Source organism: Saccostrea cucullata, unplaced genomic scaffold (assembly GCF_032062105.1).
Source record: "Saccostrea cucullata isolate Sc308-1 unplaced genomic scaffold, CSIRO_AGI_Scuc_v1 ctg86, whole genome shotgun sequence".
Lineage (NCBI taxonomy): Eukaryota > Metazoa > Mollusca > Bivalvia > Ostreida > Ostreidae > Saccostrea > Saccostrea cuccullata.
In genome coordinates, this window is record NW_026930361.1 from 169,443 (window position 1) to 185,093 (window position 15,651).

General features: G+C 32.9%; 1 protein-coding gene across 6 annotated transcripts in view; it reads right to left on the bottom strand.

The window, feature by feature from the left end:
* Window positions 1-15,651, bottom strand: part of LOC134283824 (eyes absent homolog 1-like) — a 60,401-nt gene that overhangs the window by 24,128 nt on the left and 20,622 nt on the right. For 2 of the 6 annotated variants that reach the window (XM_062766315.1, XM_062766317.1), the window contains exons 1-2: window positions 869-970; window positions 309-382 (exon numbers count right to left, since the gene is read on the bottom strand). In XM_062766315.1, the coding sequence (XP_062622299.1) occupies window positions 309-382; window positions 869-946 (152 nt within the window). In that variant the 5' untranslated portion in view covers window positions 947-970. Of the gene's footprint in view, window positions 1-308; window positions 383-868; window positions 973-15,651 lie in introns of those variants that run through there. The other 4 variants (XM_062766318.1, XM_062766319.1, XM_062766313.1 and 1 more) reach the window with 3 other exon arrangements.

Below are 15,651 nucleotides of genomic sequence, written 5' to 3' on the forward strand. Positions count from 1 at the left end.
GACTGGAAAACATTTGAATGCCTTTGTTTTAGAACAGCCTAGCGGAGAGAAAACTACAAAAGACCCTCCATTGTCAGATTTTATGCACATTCATGGTGTCTTTCCGCAAACAAGGTCAAGCAGTTTTTTTTTTTAAGAATAAGGGGGGACTTCAAATGAGGATACAAAGAATATCTAGTCCTAGATGTTCCTCCCTATTCTTTTTTTGGTTCCACAATCAACTCTTCTGTTTTTAGGAAAACTGGAGGAGGGTATGTGTGCGATATAAGATTTGATTTGCTGCGCCAATAATTTTCTAAACTATTTACCTGTCTCCTCCTGTTGTTGTTGCTACGGTGACACCAGAAAGAGACTCCTCTGAATTCTTTCGAGCTCTCTTGGCCTAAAAATGGAACCAGAAATATTCTGTTAATTTTCAGCAACTTTTTAGAACACGTACAAACATGCAACATAAGACTTTTTTTGAAAAGAAAATTAAATTTCATTTTTTTGCTCATTTTTCAGATTTTTATTTATTTGTATTTTTTTGGCTTTTCTTCCTGTGTGGCAATGATATACATCAAATAAAGAATACTTAAGTATAAATTTATTATTTAGCATTCAATCTAGTTTATGAAAACAAACATCAAAATAATTTTTTATTATGAATCTCTTAAATTTATTACATTACACTTTCCCCAATTAAGAAAACACCCTTGCCACGTTGTGTAATATCTATTGATATCAATCTGCAGCACTTCAGAGAACATCACTAGCATCATGGCCAGATGTAACCACCTCATTAAAACCGGAGAGAATCTAACAGAACACCCCTCATTAAAATCATATCGGCATACAGCACAAAAAAAAAGCACTCGGAACCACTCACCTTCCTACAGGGTGGGGAGGCGGGAGGGGAGATAGAAATAAAGAAACCTAGTCGAGGGTTCACACTCCCCAACAACATGGTGGATATTTTTCTCTCCCCCTTTTCCTCTGATGTTTGTAGACACATCAGACAGAACGATATACTAGGTCACACACATGCTTGTAAATTAAGATTGCCAGATCAGCAGCTAAATGGTTATACTGCCTCTCCTCTCTCTACAGGGAAAAGACAATGACCACAAGGGGGCTACACGCACGGCAGGAGGTCTCTCTTGGAACAAGGTCACCCCAACAGACCTGGCCTTCCCCCCTCCTTCAGTGACCAGAGTAAATCTTATCTGATGGGAGGCTGATGAATTTTGGGGAAAACATCATCAATATTGTGATTATGACAGCAAAAACAAGTTGCCTATATTTATACTGTGGCTTGTATTAGTGAGGTTGGAGGAGAGATTAGGGGGGAGAGAGGGTGAAATCGGACTCTCCAGGAGGGCATTATAACCACAGGAAAATGACACAAGATTCAGATGGGCAATTAAAGATGTCAACTGTGTGCTAACTAAACTAATTGGGTTTGAATCATACTCCTCAGCAGGGTACTAAAGAGAAGTCTGAGAGGGCTAAGCAATTTTGAAATCAGATTTTAAAATAAACTTATAAGGTCTTAAGATTCAAAAGAAGTAAATGTTTATAATAATAAAGTTGGAGTTTATTTTCTAAAATATATCCGAGATGGTACATTTAATTAAAATAAATTTATAATTGTACTTCATAAATAAAAATAAATATATAAAAAATATTTAATTATAATTTCTTTATAGCATTCAAAAATGTAAAGTTTAAGTTTTAAGTAACCAGTTAAATCTAATCATTTAAAAAAAAAATATTCAGTGAAATTCTGTAAATTTCAAAATAAAATATTTGCATTGGTTTTCCTGTTAACAAATTTCAATATTGAAGTTTAAATAATATTTATTTTAGCAGTAAATTAATAAAGTATGATTTATTTTATTCAATAAATGTGAGTATATTATGAAACAAATCCTAAATCAATACAGACAACCAATTCCCCACCTAAACAGATTTTTCATTTTCCCTCTATTAATTCAAACAAAAACAAAATAATTAAAAAAGACGGCTATACATGATTGTCTTAAGACTTTAATATCATTATAGGGTTCTTTTATAAAACCTGATGGTAATTATCAAGACATAATTAAAAGTACCCTGCGTGATATCGGCTCATCAGATAAAACAGATTATGGCAAGTCCGTCCACTCTGTTAATCTCAGGTGTGACTACCAGCTATTCATTTCCTTCCACATGAAATGACCACGTTACACCTGTGTCCATGGTCGCTGATGAAAACCAGAGACTAACTCCCAGAGTCATTACCCACTTGGTAGGGGGGATGGGGAGAAACACAGGGTTTAAGGTCTTTCCTCGCGTAATTTTCTGATTATGTCATTTTTTTGTCCACCTGTCCCTCTGGGACAAAGGAAGTATCCAGCGGAGAGATCTATGTTTAAATGTAAGTCACCCAAGGAATTGTACATCACTTACAAATTACCAGGGAAATTACCTGTGTAGATGTAACTGTGAAAAAATCCCGGACTTATAATTAAATTATAAATTGCATAAATATTATATTTTTCTTCCTATGGTTTTTAATTATTATTTAATCCCAATATCAATTTACTAATAAATCAAAATAATTTTTTGATGAGTTTATTTGCACAGAATCATATTAATATCAGTACAAATGAAACTTTCATTAATTTAAGAAATACAAATTTTGTTTTAAATTAATTTTTTGTGGAGGGAAATATAAATCTGAAACATTAGATTAACAAAAATAAATCTAGATTAAGTTATTTAATTAAATCTTATACATTTTTCCATTATAATATTCCAACCATATAGGCAATGAGGGCAATAAATACTAATGTACTCTGAAACAACAATACCAGTATCACTTGGTCATATTACACTTACAATCACATCAGTTTATGACCACCAACTTGATACTTACAAATTTTCTCTACATTAGTAAAAATTGATTTTGTCCTCCCATTGCAAACCAATATGAATTTTTATTGTTGAAATAAAATTCGAGCTGACATGTTACGATTTTATACGGATTAAAGAGACCGCAAGACTTACCTTATCCTTGGACTAGGATTTTGACGAAGAAAAACAATTAAGTCCCAAGTTCCATAATTAACAAAATAAAAAAAACTGATCCGACCAAATGAGAATGACAAGGGACCAGCCCTTACTATCCACTAAGTCCTAAAGAAATCGGTCCCCTGTATTTGAAATCGGACATGGAAACTGTGCCTACCTTCTTAATAGTACGGTGTCAGGCTACCGCTTGTTTTCACCCAACAATGAAAGCCAATACCACACCAGTCAAACTCGCTACTTTTTACTGCAATTCAATCCAACTTCGGAAAGCAAACAGATATGGTTTAGGTTGAGGGATAAAGTATGTAAAATCCAGCCCTCCCTAGAACACAAGCTGACCACAGGTAGATACAAGCTATCTATGTTTATTAATAAGAGCTAATTAGTATTCACCAAAGCCTGAACAATTGCTATCATTGGCTTAAATAAAATGATTTTAGGAATCAGGGGGGCGGAGTTTAAATAAGGCTAGCAGACACGGGGAGTTTAACTTACTGTTAGGAATCTGTCATTTACCAGTATCAATACAGAAGGCGGGCCTTATCTCCAACTATCACCGAGAAATTCATCAAATTTTTAGTGCCTGAAGGGGAAGAAGATCAGCTACAATAATTGGATAGAAATTCACCATCAAACTATCAAATACCTTTGTGGAAATTCATTGAAACTTTTACACTGTATTTAAAGACAATGATTTTCGCTGAAGAAGGAAGCATCTTCTTTGTGCTGTGTTTCCTCTTCGAGTAATAATGTATAAGACACATACTCAACATTAACTAGGTCTATTACTCTCAATCAAACAAAATTTAAATGAAAATTTTTCAATTATCACATGAGAAATTATTTATGCTTATGATGTTTTCTAAAAATTAATGAAGAAAAAAAAACTGTATTGAAATTGGAATAATAAAACAACTTATTGCAGAAAAATTTATTTATAATTTAAAAAAAAAAACAACTTTTTTTTTAAGGTTTTCAGCTTAAAAAAAAATTCTTCAAAAGCATCATGACAGATTATTAAGAAATCAAAAAAAAGTACTCTCCTGGGTATTGCAAAATACCCAAAACATTGATTATCACATTTTTTTTCCAGGAAACCCCTACTTTTTAAAAGAAAAACTGAATTTTAACGAACACTGTTAGAAACAAAATGCAAATATGTAGGATATTTTAATGTGTGACAGATTAATGGAATCCCACAAGAACTGCATTTTAACAATCAAAACAATGATAGTTCTGCACTACTTCCCAATTCTCCTGATATTTAGGAGTACTTTTTCCAAGAAATGAGAAGAATACTATGCTGTCATTTATATGGTAATATTTCATAACAAATGGAACAGGAATTAATTTTTACATTTACAGAAACTCTGGTAGGCTACTTTAATTTTGAAGAGCACCCATTTACTCTCAAGAATACACCAAAATTTCATACAGAATATCATATGACTCCAAGCCAAATTAACAAAATACTGCAACATATACCCGGTACACATAAAAAAATACAAACTTAAAATTACTATTATTTATTACTTAAATTTTATTATTATTATTTTTTTTTTTTGTAAAAGAAAATATCAGTTAAACAAAAAATACAAAGGAAATTTAATTACAATATTTCTGAAGGTGACCAACTTGTGCTTATACGGATAATAAGAACATGAGAAACTACCAGTTTTTACATTGGAAGAGGTATCTATTTCTTCCAAAGCTGCAGTAGTGCAGTACTGTAGAAGCACAAATTTTCATGGGCATAAAATTTCGTTGTTAATTTCGTGTGCATTTAATTTCGTTGTTTTAAAACTAACCCGGCCTGTTCAATATATAGTCAGATGAAATTTCGTGTGGGATTTAATTTCGTTGAATTTTGTTAACAACGAAATTTAATCCCCCACAAATATTTGTGCTTTTACAGTATAAATTCAAGTTGTTTTAGTATTTGTATTGCACAATCACCACATCAGTTTATAGTTATCTAATACATGTATCTTACAGTAGATGTCAGCTGTAGGATTTACCTAAAGAGATTTTAGTGGTAGATGTCTAATGGTAACATTTGTTATAAACTAGCTGGATAAAAATACAATGTTGTAATGTAATAAATTTCATTATACATGTAGGAAAGAGGAGGGGGGAGAGCTCCCTCCTTAATTGGTCACTTATGAATCTCAGGATACCTGACCAAGGAAAGAATTCACAACAAGCAGATACATTTAGTGAAAAGCAAATATTTTACATCTCAAAAATCAAAAGTGAAGTAAATTTCATGTTGCAGTTTAATGATACATGTACAATAAACTAATGACTCATATTAACAGTTAAACTCCAATTTAATGAACTGATTTAATGAACTTTTTAGTTAAAAAAATCTTAAAAAATGGTAAAGTGTAGAATTTGTTGAACAAGATACAAGGATTTATTAGTCCAATTTGGGCCCCAGAGGAGCAAAATAATTTTACAAACTTGAAACAAAAGGAGGAGGAGGAGGATCCAAATGATAGAACAAACCTGATCTTCATACATATAATGAGAGCATATTCTATAGTATTTTTAGTCATTGAAAAATGCATCTTCAAGTCAGATTTATACAGAATATGCATTTTTTAAATGTTTAGTATAATCATATATCTACATAGTCTGACAGGTAACTGTTATAACAATTATTTTTTAAAAATGTTTATTTATTTACTTTTTTTCAAACAATGAAAATAAACAGTGGTCAATATCAGAAAACCTACAGATATAAATCTGTAAACATGACATTAGACATGGACCCCTGAAGACTTCAGAGGTGGGATCAGGTGCCTAGAAGGAGTTAGCATCACCTGCTGATCGTTCACACCCTTGTGAGTATTATGTGTATGTACTTGTCACAAATCTTTAGTTTATTTTAAAGTGAATCAAGAAAAAGAAAATATTAATGTAATATTCAACATTACTTATGGCAAAGTATACTACAGTATAGAGGTCAATGGGACTATGACTCTTGTCTGAACATCTTCTTTTGCTTGAAACTTGCTAATATTTTATGTAGATACTTTGAATACATGTACTAAACTATAGCAATGGATTTGGTGTATCATATTGAACACTGGTGCTTATAGGCATGCACTGGGAATTTTGCATGGATGTTTTTTCCAGTCAGAAGCAAAGATAGCCTTGTTTGAAATATTTTAACTTGAATACCTTGATAAAAAGGATACACAGTTTGGGGACATGCAGGAAAGAAAATTAAATGTTTTTTTTAAACTTACAAGAATAAGGTGCATAGTGATTATAATGCAATCAATCAACATTTTGTCTGAAAGGGCTTGCAGTTACAAAGGAATGGACTTATCTAAAAACTTAAAACTAGTCACTTGATCATCAAGAAAATGTAAGTCAAATCCAGCATCTAAAGCAACTCTGATAGTATGCATCCCTTGATGTATCATTCAAGTAAGTTTGGTTTCAGAGAAGCCTTTATAGTTTCTTGTCACGGACCTGCTCCCAATACTTTATCCTGTTCACTCATCTGGAAAATGTGGGTCAAATCCAACATCCAAAGTAACTTTGATAGAGCGCTTCAATGAGGTATCTTTAGTAAGCATAGAGTTTCTAGTCAATTTAGAAAGAACTATTCCAAAAACTTAAACCTGGTAATTCATTTTTAAATGCACATCAAATTCAGCATCTGAAGCTAGCCTAGTAGTATGTATCCTTAGAGATCTCCTGAGCAAGTTTGGTCAATATGGGGCTTATACGTGTAGTTACATATACTTTTGAACAAACATGTTCCATAAACTTGAACCCGCTCACTCATCCAAAAATTGGGTAAGTCCGGTAAGATCCAGCATCCAAAGGAAGCCTGGTAGTATACATCCTTATATTATCATCCATTCAAGTCTGGTCAATATAGACTTAGAAAAAAAAAAGTTTTTCCAAAAACTTTAACCTGCTCCAAATTCATTCTTTAGCAGAAACTGAGAAATCTGAAACCTTGACTGGTACAATGAAGCAGCTTTCTTGTATTTCTGATTGAATATATTAAGGCTTAAAATACTTAAAATGAAAACTGCTCCAAGAACTTTAATCTGGGATGCTGATGCCAAGGGCATTACATACCCCCCCTCCCCATTTCAAAGAAGTCAGCTAAAAACTCATCTAATTCATAACCAAAGAAATACTAAGTGTTTGAAATGAAGAAAGCAGTCAGAATACATATTCTTAAGTTTGTTGTATAATCTGGTCAACGAAATTGAAACTTGTTACCTATTGCTAACAACTTGAATGCTCCAGCACCAACTGCACTTCTGTCATTTGCAGAATCAGACACATACAGTAAAACATAGTTTAAAGCAAAGTGCTAAGACAAGCAGTTTTGAAGAGTTATGTATAGGTATATTGTTTTATCGTAAAAGTTCATTCAACATCTTAGAAAATCACTTTACTATGAACACACAATGTAATTCATCATAAGCATGTTTGCTGTAACTGTGCTTTACTGTAATATGGAATACAAAGGTTTGAACTAAACAACCAAGGCAACAACACCCAACATCCACCCCAACATTACAAACAAAGAGAAAGTTGATGAACATAGGGCAAGATAACCTTCACTTCAGACCTAATCAGTACAGGTAGGTAATGAGCAGAAGGGGGCCGCAGGTTGACACAAAATCCCCCTCAACATTAGAAATGAAAGTAAAAGTAAATGAACATGGAGGGCAAGATAACCTTCACTTCAGACCCAATCAGTACAGGTAGGTAATGAGCAGAAGGGGGCCGCAGGTTGACAGGGATGGCAGAGGCTATTATCTTCCCTTGTGTGCGTCTGATCATTATGTACCAATTCCTTTCTGATTGATTAGCTGCGGAATAATCAGCATTATCAAATCTGTATTGTACATGTGAAACACTCTACAATTTTCAGCGCACAAATTCCTTTGAATGCTGACTTTATTCATGGAGAAAATAATACACCTTTTTTCTCCAACCTCCATAACTCACAATTCAAACGATTTAAACAACTTGCTTACTTTGAAAGTGGAAATTACGGGAAAGCTTCTCAAAGTAATAAAGCGCATTATGTATCATTAACTGTCCATTTAAATGAAAAAGGTTACATCAGGTCTTCCTCGCCTCACAATTAGCTGAAGCCAAATGTCGTCTGGTTTAACAATAGCATCAATCAATTCCACAGTTACTTCTATAATGGTCCTCAGCATTTTATCATTTTTTTCTTTTGCTGTCTGTACTCATATTGATAAGCTCAAAATAAAGTATCAAAAGAATTTTTAAAAGTGCACTTCAAAGCTGATCAGTATCTGTTGACTGTTTGCACACATCAAGAATTTTTGCCCTTGAATTTTTCGAGGATTTTTAAAATTTTTATTATAGCTTGGATGTAGCAACATTTTACAATTTTAGAAGTAAAGTGCGACATCATAATTTTATCAGCACACATCAAGAAATTTTGTCCTTGAATTTTTCGAAGAATTTTTTTTTATTATAGTTGGATGTAGATACATTATTTTACAAATTTAGAAGTGAAGGGCAACTTTTATAATTTTTATCGTAAAAATTCAGACAACATAAATAACGTGTTAAGCATTCATTGCCATGAATAGACCCTGCACTTATATGATAGATGTTCTAGAACATCAGTGCAAGGAAAAGGATCCCTCAATTAGTGCAAGGAGAACTACCCAGTACATTCCAATTGTCAGGGAGCATCCATTCATACATGATATATTCCAAGAATGGGTATGAAAAACCATTGCCTGATTTCCTTGAGGAATGGTTTCAGAGAAATGAATATTCTTTTCCCTTTTTGCTTCAGTGCACACTCTTCGTAATGTGTGATTTTATTGCAGCAAGAATGGAACTGTTATTCCAATGTTACCTGACACCCCACATTTTCACCAAATTTACTAAAAACCCTCTTTTCCCTCATGAGACCAAATTAAAATCTGTGCCATGAAAATTACTTAAATAAAAACAAAAATTAAGCATTTAAACATCCATATCAAAATTGGAAAATTGAAACTTCACTCTCAAATCTTTATCTTATTACTCTGTGGACACATATTTCAAAATTTTCAACAACTGTAATGTAATATGCAACCAATCTTATTATGCAGTAGTACCTCACAAATATCCATCCTGTATTATTTTTTTACAATAGCTGTGTGTAATATTAAAACGATACGATTTTCCTTTAAAGAACAGTGCTTAGCAGAATTTCAAGGAAGACTTCCAATTCTAAATGCTTCATGGCATCGGAGGGAAAATGACAGTTAGATCTCTCATCTAATAAAACAAGCCTCACAATTTCCTTAACAATTATGAAGATGGCAATTTCCAGGATAGAAAAATTTCCCCCATTTCATTTCCGCTGTATGTTGGTTTGCTTGTTGACTGCAGGCTTTTAACAGTGCGCTGGCAGTCTCCAATTAGAGCAGCCAGCGTTCTAATCAAGCCATCACTGGGACCAGAATCATCTCTACAACAGGTACCCTTCATCAGCCACGAGAAATGACACAGAGGATCTGTTTTTACTGGCCAAGAATATGTTGTCCTTTGTCTCTCCACACATCCTATTAATAGCATTGTCTCCACATCTTCCTTCTTGGCTCAATTTGCATAATTTACGGTCAAACCTTGTTGTGTTGAATCTTGGAGATACCTGGAGATTTGATACCAGTGATTGAGATACTGAAGTTCAGCTTTATTCATTTATTGCAAATTTAGACAAATGTTACATCTATTTCTTGGCTCAAACTGTTTGCATTTACAGTCAAACCTTGTTATCTTGAACATGGTGGGACCAAGATAAAACTGGGAGATATTTGCAGTTTAAGATATCAGTGATGATCGCTTTTTTTTAATTTATGCAAATTTAGACATACCTTACCATGGTTAAATATTCTTACAAACTTAATTGTTTCAGTGACAAAATAATGTAACATGAAAGATAATGACTTTTTAAAAATTTCATACATAAAAAGACCAGATATAATGTGCACATTATGTTTACAGAAGAGATAGTCAAAAAATGGGAATTTTTTTTATAAAATCTACCATTAACAAGAGGGATAAGATGTCACATATACCACATGGTCACTATTTTAACATTCCCCTACCGTTACATCACTAGCCAAAGACCAAGTCTAAACAAGGAACAAGCAGCTGACTCAGTAACTACACATGTATATAAACTCGAGTGAGTCAAACTCGAGGGGGGCACCTGCTTCCACTGACTCAGGACCCCATCAATCAATGTGATCGGGAACCACGGACCTATCAACACCTGTCAAAAAGGCCTTACCTACCATAAAGTAGTGTCTCTAATGTGTCATCTAACAATCATCTCATTAATTAAGATGGCCAAGATTGTAACAATCAATTAAATCATACTGAAAAATTCATGTTTCTGAAATATCAAATTTACCAAGTTGACACAGACCACGTTTCAAATGTCCCATGATTACGATCACTGGCTGTTAATTCCATGTACCAACCTATGTCCCTTCCTTTAAACCGGGCAACCCAATACCCCACCATAACATATATATTTCAGCTTTGGAATCTGCTACCAAACTCCAAAATATTTGATTGGCAATCGAGCATAAGCATTTAACCCCATTAGCCAGAGACAATAGATGTTAGCAAGACAATTTGTTAGCTACATGCGGATGCATCCCTGTATTTTCCTCATATGCAGGCATATTCGAGGGATACCTGGTATAATTCCTTATAATTCTATCAATTGAATCATTCACTTTTTCAAAATTAAATAATCTTTTACTACAAATTAAAACATATTGGAGCAAATTCCTCATAAAATTAGTTGCTCTACCGAAAATTCTGTGATGAATTAGAACTGTCTTTGTGGCAAAGTCACGATTCCAGTGCATTAAGATTTTCTCCAGCTAATTTGAATTGATTTGCTTTTAAATGACATGGCTTATTTTTAGATGTGCTTTTCAAAAATTTGCTGTATTTAAAACAGATAAACTTGTGTCAGAAGAAAGAGCTCCTGAACAAATAATTCAGTTGATAATAAAATGGATCGTGTGATGGCATGCAGTTTCCGTCAAACCGTGTTTGGGGAGATTCTAATTCTGCATTTTAAATAGTTTCCTAACATGCAAAATGATTGAATAGAAATAAAGGCTTATCCACTCGGCCGTGAAACAAGGAGGGTTTAAATTTGTCTTTGTATAAATCGCCCCACTGACTTCATTATCTCTGAATTCATTTCTTTTTTCCCAAATCTCTCGTAGACCTATAATTCAACAATTACAACATAGCTTAGCCTTTCCAGTGAAGTTAATATTTCAAACAGATAGTTTAATTTCTGATTTCATTTTCCTCTCTCATTTTTATTTCAAAGACAGCAGCTGTATGCAGTGTTAAATGACTGACCTTGAACATTGAGATGTGCTATTTCTATGCCATTTTTTTAATTTGTTAAAAAACTCTACCTTTTAAGTCTTTATTCCAGTATCTTTATATGGTGTGAACCAATCAAGCTTATTGGTTTGCGGGAGCACAATTTCCGTCTTACTTTTATACAAATGAAAAGGTATAATCCTTTGTTCCTATTTTTTTAATAAACAAAAAAAAAAGAAGAAAAATTGATAATTAGATTGTATTTTAAAAATAAACTTAATATGAATATGTACAGTAGAACTTCAGTATCTCAAACTCTGATATCTCTAATACCATGGATATGTCAAAGTGATTTTAAAATCCCAATCACTTATTCTTTAATCTGTTTTTAACCCCTGTACCTCAGATATCTCAGTTTTTTTCTGAGTCCCACTGGGTTCAAGCAATCAAGGTTTGACTGTAAGTAAAATTGACTCTGGGACAATATGAAAGAAGGCAAAAATCAAGAATTCATGGTAATTTTCTCAAGATTTCATCCAGCACCACACAAAGTATGTTTTATCCACAGTTCTATAATGTTCAATGATGATTACCGATACTGTTATGGTAATATATAAATCTTACACCTAGTATCCCTAATAACCTGTTTACTTGGTGGAGTACTGACTGGTACACACGCATACGTGTTTATAGTGAACCCTGAGGAGGTGTATAAAGAAGCTTATACATTGTTATAGAAGTGTTACTGTCACAGGTTTGTAAGAGCATAACACAGACATGTACAGAGATTCAATGGGTTAGCTCTACAATAGGCTCTCCTTCTTTTTCAGGATTTGTCTAAACTGTTTAATACCAGTAGTATGCTTTTTGCTAGTACTTGACATTACTTATCCATGAATCAATTTCTGCGATTTTTAATAACCACAGCATGCAACTGCTTACTCAGTTCAGCATCTTTTTTACTTAATATTTATAAATATTTTGATGTCACCTTGAAGATACACACCATCTCCCATATAGAGAGCCTATCCTTACAAAACCAAAGTTAGAACAAATCATTTTTTGCTTCAGCAGTTTAGAAACATTTCAACATGTGGAAGAAGCTTCCCATTGTCAGTTTGTCATGTCCACTGGATTTTATTTACAAAACAAAAACATGAAATACTTAATCGCATCAAAAAACAAGATTTTCTTCCCCAAAGAAAACAGTTTCAATGTTTTCCCAATAATATATACTGTAAATCAACTTTTATTTGCGTACGAGAAATATTTGCGAGATTCGCGACCTACTTTATTTATCGCCGCGAACCCTTTCCTCTGCTTTATATAGATAACAAAATGTTTCCTCTGTTGCAAAAATTAATCACCGCTGAATGATTTCAAACTGATGAATTGCAAATAAAAGATGACACAAATAAAAGTTGGTTTATAGTATATATATTTTTTGAAGAAAAAAAACTATAAATTATTTTTTAGTGGTGTTCCAATATGTTTTAACTGATCTGTTTGTCAACTTTGCACATTGCTCTAGAACATTATTTTATCAGTTACATTATAAATATGGTGAAAAATATAGCTATGTTTTGTTTCATTCACATTCTCACTGAGTTTACATATTAAAACTTTTGATTGGACTTGTCATATAATGTCAATATTGGCCCAAGAAAAGTATTTGTTTATAATAATGGTGACATCAAAAGTGAATGGTCATTAGATCTATCTATAATTATCTATTTTAATAATTTTTAATCAATCACTGATGATTTATACATCATTATTGTGATTGATTACTTGATTAGAAGGGTTTAAAACACTGAAAATTCTACTTTCAAAGTCTTATTCCCCTGAATAGTTTACAAAAACCTAGAACAATACATAGTAAGTATGCCAATAAATTATCTCCGCTTTTAAAATTTTTTAAACATTATGAAGTCAATTATATAATTATCATGATAAATATATGTTATTTTAGTGATAATGAAAAATATTTACTCGGATATAAAGCCTTTTATCAATACAGCTGAAGAGCAAACCGATACCCGATTCCTTATTGAATTCCTCTAGCTTGGGTAACATGATCCAAAACTTCACACACACTTTTAAAACTTGATGTTTAGAATAAAAACCTAAATAAGCTTTTAAAAATTGTTAAGATGTTGTTAAATGATAAAGGCTCCTACACCCAAATTACGATTGACAATCACAAACTGTAAAATACGTGGAGAAAAAGAATTCGGACCATTTTTCTTTTGATCTCTTAGAGTCTCCGTAGACATTTCTGGGTGCCTCTTATCAGTAGCTTGTGGCACTTTCCAATTGATTAAAAATCATTACACAAAAGATTATAATATAACATCCCATAGAGCCGTGCGCCAAGCATAACAAGCGATGTTCCAGATAACGAGAAATAACTTCATAATCAATCTTAACAAATTTAGATTGATGGGAAGATAAAAATGCTTAACTCTTTCTCTCAGCAGGGGAGACGAAATAAAAAATACAACCAATTGAAAGATTATCTAAACTTCAAAAAGAGGGGAGGCCATGGTTACATCTGCCGGGGTACGAGCTCGACTGGGCTCCAAGCTAAACACGGATCCATCATAGGGTCCCTGGCATAATATACCCAAATACTCCATCAAATTATTGACTTACAAGTAAAACGAAAAACTGGTGTGAACCTCCGCACATCTGACAATAACCTGGTCCATCAAATGCCAAGCAGTCTGTAATTACCCACGATCCTCTATTTTCTCTGGGCGTTCAACCAGAACAACACCTAATAAGATAGCTCCCAAACCTCATTGTCTATGACAATTAACTTCTTGGACCCTTTTTTTTTACTGGGCAAATGTCGATTTATTTATTGAAGCAAACTTGTGGAGAAATCTTAGCGATTATGTTTGGGAAAAGGTCCTGTGTGTCAAACTCATAACAACAGAAAAATTGGCTCTGGCATTATTTTTCTGAAAATTTTTCGTACATGACTTTCTTTCTTTTTCCACATGCCTCTCCATCGATTCTTTCATTTTTGTCGAAAAGTTGCTGAAGACTTACTTGGCCTAAAGTCAATATTTGAAAAGGACATTTTAAGAAGCGAGACAACAAAATGAACAAAAGTTGGGGAGAAGTGCTACTGGGGAACCGACATCAATCACGCGGGACTCAGTCTTAGTGTGACTGGAGACAGATTCTCTCTGTTTGCTAGACTCTTCAACCCGCCACAAGCAACAAACTCCTATCTCCCAAAATACCACCAAATCCTCTGTCTAATGTTAATGAGAAAATATTTACCCTGCTTCTCCTCAGACTAATATCAAATAGGGAAGTGTTTGCCAACTCCGAGGTGTAAAACACCGAGTAAATTCAGACATATCGCACAGGGATTCTTCTTGTTTTCACAGAAAAGGTGCTTTTCCGCAGTGTTTTTTATTTGACTATTGGATTACTTCTGATTTTTTGTTTCTTTCATCAGAAAATTAGGCTAGGTAACAGCTTAAACTATTAAAATTTTACTTTCAGAGAATGACATAATATTTTAATTTTTTCCTGTTCAATTTTTTTTACGATGAATGGATAGTGAAAAGAATTTGGGGTAATTATTGCAAAAATAAAAACGTCACAATGGAAATCTTCTTCCCTAAATTTTCATAATTTTAATTTATCCCCCTGAATTTGAATTTTGAAATCAATAGCAAAAGGAAAAGTGATGAGTAATGGTTGTGAATGGGATACTAAATGAAATAGCTAATTCGCTACAATCAAACAATTGGGCTATTCTACAAAAAGTACCAACAGGAAGTATCAGAAATCAGCTTCTATCCAAATGAATGAATATTCATAAAGAAATATTTATTATCATTAAGTATGAGCTAATATACTGAAACAAAAGAAAAACATGTTACCCTGACCAGTGTAACATGAGAGTGAGTATTGATTGTAATCTATATTAACAAATGATTAAAAATAATCTACATCACAACTATAGTCATGCAGATACATAAATCTTTACAGTCTGTGAATATGAACATTTTATATTAACTTTCCAAACTAAAATTTAAAATGAAAACATTAGGGCTTTAATGACCATGATTAAAAATTTAAAAATATATTCCTTCTTCACAATTAATATATAACTTGTAATCATTTTTTTTTTTAAATATATTTAATTAAAAAAAAAGCTTCACAACTATTGGTCTTTTTTTTCCAAAGCTCTGAAAT